At 43.1% G+C, this 12,157-nt stretch overlaps 1 protein-coding gene across 1 annotated transcript in view; it reads right to left on the bottom strand.

Moving 5' to 3' along the window:
* The window catches only part of SYNE2 (spectrin repeat containing nuclear envelope protein 2), a 257,761-nt gene that overhangs the window by 20,627 nt on the left and 224,977 nt on the right, over window positions 1–12,157 (bottom strand). Inside the window, exons 101-103 of the mRNA XM_063440109.1 lie at window positions 4,800–4,962; window positions 2,289–2,476; window positions 1,805–1,955 (exon numbers count right to left, since the gene is read on the bottom strand). Coding sequence (XP_063296179.1) covers window positions 1,805–1,955; window positions 2,289–2,476; window positions 4,800–4,962 — 502 coding nt within the window. The remainder of the gene's footprint in view (window positions 1–1,804; window positions 1,956–2,288; window positions 2,477–4,799; window positions 4,963–12,157) is intronic.

The following is a 12,157-nucleotide window of genomic DNA, read 5'->3' as shown; positions in this document are numbered from 1 at the left end:
CACACGAGTTCACTTACCTGGCAAAGCAGAGCAGCGGCAGTACTCCGGGACGTCCCTAACCAGACCTCCGAGAGGCATTTTAAAGTTAATGCGGAGTTGCGGCCTACCAACGGGCGCAGGCGTGTGAGCGGCGGCCGACCTCCACGCCGGCAAACCTGCGGAAATCGCTGCGGCGTTGAGACCCTGATCACCCCCCCCCCCCCGCCGGTGTGGGATATCCCGGCACACTTAAGCGAGAAACGAGCTAACAAATTCCTGGCCTAGGAAGACTAAACTCCACGTGAAACCTACGGGGCCCAAACAAAATGGCGGCACAGCCCAAACGTACACTCACAAAGCCACCCAAGTATGCACAAGAATTCGTCAACCGACTAAGCACTTACTTGTGGGTGAAGCTCCGAGCCCGGAAACAGTTGTACAACCTGGCAATGAGAGAGGCGGTGGCTTGGATCCGCCCGGCCACCCGGCGCAAGCTACAGAGGTACCCTCCTCGCAATTTCAGAGCGGCCCCCAGACTGGAACGGAGCAGAACCTCAAAAAAGCAGGCAGGGGCGCCGGGCCCCTCAATTAAAGACATACCCGAGACGAAGACACGGCACAAGACCCGACCTGCCTACCACTCAGCGGTCCCAACAACCACCGACCGGCACCCAGAGACAGATATCAGAGCCCGTAAAAGGCACAGTAAGAAACAAGGCCCCCTGAGGAACCGCTGCCCCACGCAATCAACCCAGCCGATGGGGCCAACAAGCTGCAACAACAATCCAGCCAAACCCAGCCTGCCTTCAAAGCGAACGGGGAGGACCACACAGGAACCGCTCCCTACTACATGCTGGGACCGGGCGCAACGGCGGAGGTCGAGACAGCACCCACTGAACCCCTTCCACCTCCACCGCCCGGATGCAGACCACAAGAGAGCTCAGCGCTCACCTCTCTCACGCAAAGCTAGTAAGCAGAGGAGATCGGTGAAGCCAGGACCCCCTCAGGTGCCCTACACAACGGGGACGAAACCGCTCCAAGCAACTATGCATGAACAACACCGCCCCAGGTACGCAGAAAAGGCCTCCAAAACAGGCATTGGCTGAAGCAGCCTAAACTGATACGTTACACGGCTCACAGCCCTTGCACCTGCTCATAAAGCAGAGACTCTCACTACCCGGAGGCAACAAAAGTTTACTCTTGAACATGACACCTACTGTATGGACTTAACTGACCTTGTTTATGTTTGTTCCCATCCACTTTTGCCCTGATGTTGTTTCACAAATCCTTATATTGCCATGACTTTATAGTTTCACAGGTCTTCAAATGCTAGACATATTGATTCCAATATTAATCTCTTAGACCGAAATAATGCTTACAACATCTTTTCTATGTATCAAAAGGGCCACTAACACAAGACTGTTTAGCACTTAGCTTGTTCCACCTTTTACATGAAGCCTGAGACAAAACAGCTTAGGTAACCTTTCTCTATTGTTCAGTTTGACTGTACATGTTTATCCTCTTAAGACTAACTAAACGTTGACAAATGTTGTACATATCTGGTAATACAGAACACACACTACAATCTGGACCAGCTAGTGCGACAGGAGACGCATGTACATTGTTGCACTAGACATAACCCGAGCTAAACACCATATAAATAAAAAAAAAATATGAGGCATTATTATCCAGGAAATGTGCTTACTCGATATTTACGCTGTATTATCCCTATGTTGTATAACTACTCGTACATTTCCCCTTTTATTTTCTGTACCCCATCTTGCATGCCTTAATAAAAGAAAGATTGACAAAAACAATAGCCAACCTCAAATTTCTTTAGTTCTTCCTTGGCCTTTGTGTATAACACCTCTGAGGAGCCTGGTGCGGCGGCCATGGTTTCAGCCTCTTTAAGCCACTCTTCAAATCGAGAATAGTCCTCCAGGAACTTCTGCCACAGACGCCAGGTTTCTTCAATTCTAAAGTTAAAATAAATAAATACATGTACAGTGTAAACCGTCAAGGCTATAAAAAACAAAAACAAAGGTGGCGGGGCCTGAATGACGTTCGATGGACATGTTTTCTATAAATTCCTTACTGTTTGCTATATTGGCCCGAAAAAGGACACTTTATTCACACATAAAGCATTTCAGCAAAGCTAAAGTGTTTTAGGGGTCTGCAATGTGCCTTTAAAGTAATAACCACAAATGGCCTATTGATCGATAGGTGGTTGCTGCATTATCGTTATAAATATAGTCTCCATCCAGATCTCCATGTAGGATGTGAGGGAATATTTGCTGCAATCTTCCTACCTAAGTCGCCTTTCCATGGACATGGTACAGATGTTTCTCCACCGTTTATCAAGACTCCTCGTGGTCTGCTGTATCGAGTCACACTCAGTCTCATTAGCACATGCATCTGTATCATGCAAGAGACGCTCACAGATATTCAGCACGGACGCCACTCCAGCGCTGTGTAGTTCTATATCCTTTTGCAGGTCCTACAAAATACATAAAATAAAAAAATTACAAAATTAAAAATAGTCAGAAAATCTACCTGAAAAATCATCACATCAACTCTTATCAAAGTATATACATGTATATGTGCAAATCAGAAAACATTCTGAATTTAAAGGAACACTATAGTCACCTAAATTACTTTAGCTAAATAAAGCAGTTTTAGTGTATAGATCATTCCCCTGCAATTTCACTGCTCAATTCACTGTCATTTAGGTGTTAAATCACTTTGTTTCTGTTTATGCAGCCCTAGCCACACCTCCCCTGGCTATGACTGACAGAGCCTGCATGAAAAAAAAAACTGGTTTCACTTTCAAACAGATGTAATTTACCTTAAATAATTGTATCTCAATCTCTAAATTGAACTTTAATCACATACAGGAGGCTCTTGCAGGGTCTTGCAAGCTATTAGCATAGCAGGGGATGAGAAAATATTAATTAAACAGAACTTGCAATAAAGAAAGCCTAAATAGGGCTCTCTTTACAGGAAGTGTTTATGGAAGGCTGTGCAAGTCACATGCAGGGAGGTGTGACTAGGGTTCATAAACAAAGGGATTTAACTCCTACATGGCAGAGGATTGAGCAGTGAGGCTGCAGGGGCATGTTCTATACACCAAAACTGCTTCATTAAGCTAAAGTTGTTCAGGTGACTATAGTGTCCCTTTAACAGAAAAAAAATAAAGTTTTCATGGAGGAAGAAAAATAATCTGACTCTCCAATTTATGTCTAAAAACCAGGAAAAAGATTGCGGTGGACTACCAAATTCCTTAAACATTAAAAAAAATATGTAAAAAATAGAAATACAAAAAAAAGGCTATGTAAAACATAGGGAGATATTTTCATTCTCAATGACCGTGCAAGCTGCATTTTCTATTAACATTTAATTAGCAGTATCCTACTGAAGTCGGTTTACAAGATGTAAAATAAAGACAACAAAGTAAAAACAAAGATGTAAAAGCAAAAGAAGAAAACGTTGTCCCATATAGGGACTTACCAGCCTAAACCAAGACACATGAAAGTTATGCATTTATTGGGAAAGTATAAATGCTGATGGCTTTACGTTGGCCCCAGTGCCGTTCTTATATGCCCTTTGATACCGTAGTTTGTTTGTACAAGATTTAAACTGCGAATGGCATTATGAGTCACATTTTAAAGAAGTTTCTCTTTAGACTATATGCTGCTGCTAACACAATACTAGCACAAGACTTTTATTATAAAAAAAAAAAACTTAGTAAAAATAATGCACCAACATATTTATGGTCTTTAAAAAATGAAAATGCGTACGTAAAAAGAACGTTTTTAGATTTCAATCAATTTAAAACCAGGTCAATAGTAATAGGTAATATCCCACAGCCTCAATGGCATACCTCAGAGTGGCCCTATTTAGGAGGGACAGTCCGTCCCTATATTAGGGCCAAATCTCTCTGTTCCTCTTTTCTAGGAGCCCCATGTTGTTGGTGTGTGAGTGTACAACAGAGCTCCACAGCAATTATACTCCCAGTAATGTGTCTGAGTGTATAACAGAGCTCCACAGCAATAATACTCCCAGTAATGTGTCTGAGTGTATAACAGAGCTCCACAGCAATAATACTCCCAGTAATGTGTCTGAGTGTATAACAGGGCTCCACAGCAATAATACTCCCAGTAATGTGTCTAAGTGTAACAGAGCTCCACAGCAATAATACTCCCAGTAATGTGTCTGAGTGTATAACAGAGCTCCACAGCAATAATACTCCCAGTAATTTGTCTAAGTGTAACAGAGCTCCACAGCAATAATACTCCCAGTAATATGTCTGAGTGTATAACAGAGCTCCACAGCAATAATACTCCCAGTAATGTGTCTAAGTGTAACAGAGCTCCACAGCAATAATACTCCCAGTAATGTGTCTGAGTGTATAACAGCTACACAGTAATAATACTCCCAGTAATGTGTCTTTAAATTACAGGAAATGTTTTTAGAAATCCGTTTATGTCAATAAGATACATTGTTCTTATTATAAATTACACTTTAGTTTAATTAAGTTTTGTCATCTAAAATTTCTCATTACAGCTTCACCCCTCCCTATCCACAATCCCACTCACCCCCGTAATATTAAAGTGTCCCTCTTTGTCCATTTGAATTGTTAAAGTGTGCAACAAATGTCCTTTTAGTTAATTTAGAATGAGGAGCAGCCCTGCTGGGTATAGGGCCTCAGACCTTGAGGTTTGAACCATCAGTGCAATCAGTATTTTTAACACGCAGGTATATTTTAAATGATCTAGACTTCCTATTAATCAATACACTAGAATGTAATGGTGATCACTTACCTGTTGCTCTGTCAGTTTCCTCTGTATCTCTTGATCATCGCAGATGCTGTAAATAACGGGTTTGGATAATTCCGACTCGATCCGAGCTAGCCACGTGCGCAGGTTGCTCATGCTTTTCTCAAGCTGCTGAATAACGACCAGCGTTTCTTTTAATCGCTTAACGCTGCACAGGTAGAAAGTGAAATTTAATTTAGAAAGTTCTCCTTTTATAAAAAGAAAAATAATACTGGTCTTGTGTCAACATCAGGTTCAGATTATTGATTAACCAAAACAAATCATAAATGAGGAATGTAAAATGAATGTATAGTGAACGTGAATAGGCTAAAATCTCGTCATTTAAAACCCGGTAGTTTATGTATATTTCAATGCATACCGTAATTTTAAGTTACTATTTGTCATAAGGAACTAAGCAGCATGTATTTGGGTTGAAGAATGTAGGAAGCAGGAGTTTAGGGAGACAGATCATAGTGGGGAGGGGAGGGGGGGGGGGGGGGGGGGGTGAATAAAACCATCTTCATTTTTTTTTTTTTTGTGATATACATACATATAGAAGTACAAATAGGGAAGCCAGGTTGCTTATAATAAATGTTTAGAGGTTTCTCACATTCTGTTTTAAATTCCTAAATAGCTCAAACGAGGTAGCACATATAAGGTCACAGATATATCTTTGTAGCAATTATTGGTCGTCCTGTTGAGTAGGTAATATAGCCAACACCCAACACAGTAAGGTAAAAGGCACAATGAGTGTAGGGTGGCCAAGGCAACTTTTTGGGAGAATGCAGACAGGAAAATAAGAAAAAAAGGAATAACAGGGAAACTGATCTAATTTACAAATTGAATTTTTTTTTTTTACAAAAATCACAGGGAATGAAGCCAAATGTACTCTGCCCCATCGCCACCACAACCTGGTTACACAACTGTTAGACAATCAGTCCTGTTAGTTCCTGGTTGTTTAGCTCGGTGGAGCCAAACTTGACTCAACATTTGTCCAGAGCACCTGCCTTGCATTGAGAAGTCTGTGATTGGACAGCCACAGAACGTCAGGGCGGGGCTAGAAGGGGAGGGCTTGCAAAGGCTGCAGACAAGAGAACTGTATCTTTTGCAAACAGTTCTTACCCATTTCCTCAATGAAAAAAAATATTACATGCATGTTTTCATATAGCAGTACATCTACTAAATATTGATTTTCTTTTGTATTCGGGCTGTGTAGTGTTTCTTTCAGTGTGTCTTTTACAGGGACTTGGTGGGCTTTTGACCCCTTACAATGTGACTGTAAAAACCCGTCTGAATGTCCTGGCAATATAGGAGAATATAATGGCCCCAGCAAGTTCATCTACAGTGTTCTAAAAAGGACTGTTTACTTAGTCATTGAAAGAGCTGCAGTCATTTACTATCCAATCAACATACAGGTACACTGTGATGACTTCAGCATGACGCAAGTCTCACGCTGTTGTACTGAGGAGTTGAGAATTAAAACGCAGACAATCATCAAGGTTGGGAATTACAACTCCAATTACAAATTTGAGTGATTAAACCCGCAGACTGGATACCATAGATGTATATTTGAAGGTATGTAGTTACCTGGATTCGGTTAGCAGTTTAAAATAAAGGTAGAGATTCAAAAATGTGCAGCAGGCAATACGGAAGGCGCAGTATGTCCTCTTAGCTATATAGAATACGCAAAGTAAATTAAAAAACAAATGGACCGGATTGATATTTCTAGGAGAAATGCATAGAACTAAATACTAAAAAACAAAATACTGGAAATTGGGGGCACAGTACATTTTAGGATCCTAGCTGTAGCGCTCAGCCAGAGCAGGGTTGTGTTTAGACCATTTGCGTTTCGTAAGAATGTGGGATTTCCTTGGTTTGTATGACGAAACAAGTTCTATGACTGTACAATGCCAATTTAAAAGGATTTCTGTATTCCATTCCTCCACATTTAAATGTGGGACGTAATGACCTAGTGCCCAATCTGGACACCCTAAATGTGCGAACAACAGTTCACACTTTAACATGTTCGTAATATACCTGCCACAAAGCGCAAGACAAACCTAACAGCAACCAATAATGTATTTCCATAAACCTTGAACAATGATTGATATTAGTCGTGTTATGGAATGTACAGCCAGACACGCATCGGAAAACCAATATAAAAAAAAAAAAATCATGTTTTTAATAATTAACTTTTTTTTTATGTGACATAGATATGATTAATAACTACCCGTGAATGCTTTGAAAGCAACCATTAACATTTAACCATTAGCATGCTTGTCTATAACAATGCAAGCCATTCGTTTTTTTTTTTAAATGTCTGTATAAAAAAAAAACGCACACAAAATCACAGCAGTAATAAGCAATTTTGTGCATACGGAAAAAATTATATGACATTAATAGGAGTTAAATCAGTTCATTACCAGCGGTGCGAGGGGGGTTATAAATACGGAAGCTACTGAGCAATTAGAAATCTCCCCCCCCTCCCAACCCCTGTCTACAACAGAGGGATGTAGGATGCACGAAAACCTGGAGCAGAGATAACTGTGTCCTTTGCCGCTGCAGTACACAAGGGGTTAAAGCAGAACCACTCTCCGCACGTCTGACTGCAGTGTCCAGAAACCCAGCATCCAGGGAGACTATGAGCATATTAATGATATGGAAAATGCCTTACCATCAAAGCTGAAAAGAGACGTGTCCTTAGATATACTGAACTAAAAATGGCTCCACAGTTCTCCCAGGTCTCCCCCATTGTAGACATTACTTGGAATGCTTGCTATAAAAACTGAACGCAAGGCCTGATAATGGAATCAAGGCAATAACCTGCATCTCTGCTCAATCTCATTCATTCATCTGCAGAAAACACACACACACACACAGGCTGGCTAGCCCATCCCCCTCTATGTGCAATCACTGCCTAGAGAACACAGGCCTGATGTAGCAGGAGACATAACGTTGCACTTACTGTGTTCAACATTCTTTATTCTATCCTTATGGGTAAACATAGTATCAGTGCATTATCAGAGCAATCCTATGGAGAGTCAAGTCCCTCCCACTCAATGGCCAGGAGCTTCCTGCCGTGGTATGAACATACCTGGGGTATTTATAGGATAACATGGGCAAATCAATTAAAAACCAACCGCACTGAGTAAGAGGCTACGTCTAAGGGTCGGCACAGCTCTGGTTCCTTTGGATCTCTCCTGCTGCTGCCTAATAAACAAACCCCATTATATCCAAAGAGCTGCTGGCGGAATTTGAAGACAAAAAGCCCCAATGTAATTTAAAGGATGTATGATAGTTTAGTAAATATATTAAAATAACATGTAGAATAAACACTGAATGTGGTCATAGTCATAGGACAGCTATTCAAACAAATAGTACATATATATAGGGGGTGTGTGTGGGGGTGTGTGTGTGTGATTGATTTTGTGATTTCAGGTAATTGTTATATAAATAGTATAGTGATAAAAAAAAATAAAAAAATCATTTTTGTTGATGTCCATGCAGCCCTAGATCTCCCCTGGCTGCTGGGGGGGGGGGGGGGGGGGGGGGGGGGCGAAATGGTTTAATTTTCAATCAGATGCAGTTTACTTTAAAAGTATGTATCTCCTGCTCTGTAAATTGAACTTTAATCACACACAGGAGACCACTGTAGGGTCTAGCAAGCTATTAACAGAGCAGGAGATAAGAAATTCTAAATTAAACACAATATGCAATAAAAGAATTGGAAACATTACATGACTCTTTACAGGATGTGTTTAGGAAGGGCATAGCCGTGCGCAGCCTGTTGCATTAGGGTGTGCACCCTAAAGCACAAACACACACACACGCCGCGTGTATATGTATTTTTATATACACATACACACACATACATACATACATACACACACACACACATATATATATATTAATACAAATATACGTAGGTGAAGTGTGTGTGTGATTGTGAGCGGTGCAGTGTGTGTGTGATTGTGAGCGGTGCAGCGTGTAAGGGGTGCAGTGTGTGACTGCGAGGGGTACAGTGTGGTGTAATTGTGAAGGGTGCAGTGTGTGTGATTGTGAGGGGTACAGTGTATGTAATTGTAAGGGGTACAGTTTGTGTAATTGTGAGGGATTCAGTGTTTGCGGGGTACAGTGTGTATGATTGTGAGGGGTGCACTGTGTGGGCGACAGGGGTTAGGAGGGTGGAGGGGCAGCGACAGGAGGTAACAGGGGTAGACGGTTAGTGACAGGGGTTAGGGGTGGTAGAGGGGTAGTAACAGGGGTTAGGGGTGGTAGAGGGGTAGTGACAGGGGTAAGGGGGATAGAGGGGTAGTGACAGGGGTTAGGGGGATAGAGGGGTAGTGACAGGGGTTAGGGGGATAGAGGGGTAGTGACAGGGGGTGGGGGAGTGGATGGGCAGTAACAGAGGTTAAGGGGGGTGGAGAGGCAGTGACATGGGTTAGGGAGGTAGAGGGGCAGTGACAGGGGTTAGGGGGGTAGTGACAGGGGTTAGGGGGGTAGTGACAGGGGTTAGGGGGGTAGTGACAGGGGATAGAGGGGTAGTGACAGGGGATAGAGGGGTAGTGACAGGGGATAGAGTGGTAGTGACAGGGGTTAGGGGGGTAGTGACAGGGGTTAGGGGGGTAGAGGGGCAGTGCTAGGGGGTGGGGTGAGTGGAGAGGCAGTGACAGGGGTTGGGGGGTGGAGAGGCAGTGACAGGGGTTGGGGGGTGGAGAGGCAGTGACATGGGTTAGGGGGGTAGAGGGGCAGTGATAGGGGTTGGGGGGTGGAGGGGCAGTGACAGGGGTTGGGGGGTGGAGAGGCAGTGACATGGGTTAGGGGGGTAGAGGGGCAGTGACATGGGTTAGGGGGGTAGAGGGGCAGTGACATGGGTTAGGGGGTAGTGACAGGGGTTAGAGGGGTAGTGACAGGGGTTAGAGACAGGGGTTAGGGGGGGTATGGGGGCAGAGGCAGGGTGGGGGGGGGGCAGTGACAGGGGGCAGCAGAGGGGGGTTTAAATACCTGCCATGGTGGTCCAGTGGGCGCCCTCTCTCTTCAGTCTTCAGTCTCTTCAGCTCCGCCGGGAGTGAGCTGCAGACCACATGGTGAGTCTCGCGATCTTCAGTCAGGGCGTTGCCGTGGCAACGCTCTGACAGGCTGGAGATTGCGAGACACCTCAGTCTGCAGCAAACTCCCGGCGGAGCTGCAGACTGAGGCTGGATCTCCATCAGGGCAGACTGACAGGAGGGGCCTCTCACCCGGCGGCATTGTGGGCAAGCCGCCGGGCCCCTCCTGTGTCGGGTCCTCTGTCATAGACCGAGGACCCGACATGTCAGTCTGCCCAGAGGTAGTGCAGCACGGAGGAGTGATTAGGGTGTGCCCAGGCACAACCGGCACACGCCTATGAGGAAGGGAGATGCAGGGAGGTGTGACTAGGGCTGCATACACAAAGTGATTTAACTGCTAAATGGTAGAGAATTGAGCAGTGAGGCTGCAGGGACGTGATCTATACACCAAAACTTCTTTATTTAGCTAAATTTGTTTTGGTGACTAAAGGGGGCTCTTTAACCCCTTAAGGACCAAACTTCTGGAATGAAAGGGAATCATGACATGTCACACGTCATGTGTCCTTAAGGGGTTAATGACCTGCTTTAGTTCTGCTATTTGGAAACTTGTTAGATTTTCCCTATGAGAGACACTACCAGAGTGAAACCTTGTGACAGGGTCTGGCATTGTACTGATAGATTCAGAATAGTTGGACAGTTTTCCTACATCTCCAAGGAACCAGACTACACAAGAAAAAAAAACTAGGGCCAGGATTGTTAGGATTTAAAAAAAATCGGCCTATTATTATTATTATTATCTAAAAGGCACCAACAAAGTTGTAGCGCTGTACAATAGGTGGATTAACAGACACGTAACTGCAACAAGACGAGTTGGACGCACAGAAACGAAAGGTGATCAGAGCTTGCTCAAATCAGCGTGTATCCTAGAGTCCAAGGAACACGTTTACTACTAACTGGTTAAAAAGACTGCCCAATGTGGCCGACCTGTAGGTATACTACAACGTTATGCACATGCTGCACTTCTGGAAAATTACATTTTGAATTTTCTTTTTTACAAGTTTAGCTCTGGGGCTCGGCTGCAGAGACGGAGACAGTTAAAATCTAAATCCCTTATAAAATGCAACATTACAATAATTTGTTCTCATTTTGCATTCTGTTTCATTCACGACATTTGTCATCTCAGTTATATTCCTCGTTTTTTTTCTGTAGCCTTTTATTTACGGACTAGCACTTAATGTATTTAATGAAGTTTCAATAAAAAACCAAGCTGGAAGATCTAAGTGGTCCATGAATTAATGATGCAGTTTATCTGCTCTGTCTAGTTCAGGGGAAAAAAATATGAAGCAATAAAAATAAAAATAAAAAAATCCCCAAACATGCCACTCTTGGAGCTCAGCCCAAGGAAGCTTTGTGGTATTTAATCCCAGCTGCCGTAGAGCTTTGAGCAAAGGGTGGCTTTTATAACGGAGGCACTCAAATAGGGGAAATTGAGAGCCACAGAATGCCGTCACAGAGAGCTGCATTTGGAGAAAACTTTAAAGCCCCACTGCTCCACCCCCCCACCCCTCCAGAAAAGTGTCACTCAAGGAGCAAAATGCTTAACCCTAAATCAATGGAAGGGTTAATATAACAGGTGCATTGAAAAGAGAGAAAAAAAAAAGTCATAAAAACCAGTGATGTAAACTCACAGTCTAAATCAATCATCTCAATATTCGCCATCAGGTTAAACACACAATGAGGCTAGTCAGCTTTACGGCTATATCCTTCACAGTCTATTATCCACCTGACCTAGTTAGTAATTCCTAATAGCAAATAATCTCCAATGGTAAAGCAATATATCTTTATAAAATATTATTAGAACTAGCCGGGCCAGCGTCATTGGTTGAAGGATGGGACCTGCATTCAGTCCATGACGTCAGGTTTACCGCCACCATGACAAACACATAACCTTGAATAATGTATTTAATCAGGTGGATTAATGCCCAGACATGCAACTCCAGAGAATTGGGAAACCTAAAATCATCATAAAGCTGGGTATCATGTGCCCAGTGAACCTGTAACGGCTGTTAATGGGCATTACCTGAATTCTAGCACCTGGCCCCATTTTATTCTAGAGAATATTGTATTATATAAAATATAATTACGTACATATAAAACGTATTTGCATTTATTTTTTTAAACGACACAACCCAACGCACCAACTATTCCTACTGTATTAAAAATAATTAAAGTGGTGTTCATCTAAGCTCCCCCAAGTACTGCCCCCATGTATACTTTTAAAAGCCGATTTCTCATCTGCAGCAATTTAGCAATTCA

Source organism: Pelobates fuscus, chromosome 13 (genome assembly GCF_036172605.1).
Source record: "Pelobates fuscus isolate aPelFus1 chromosome 13, aPelFus1.pri, whole genome shotgun sequence".
Classification (NCBI taxonomy): domain Eukaryota; kingdom Metazoa; phylum Chordata; class Amphibia; order Anura; family Pelobatidae; genus Pelobates; species Pelobates fuscus.
This window is presented reverse-complemented; position numbering and strand designations above follow the sequence as displayed.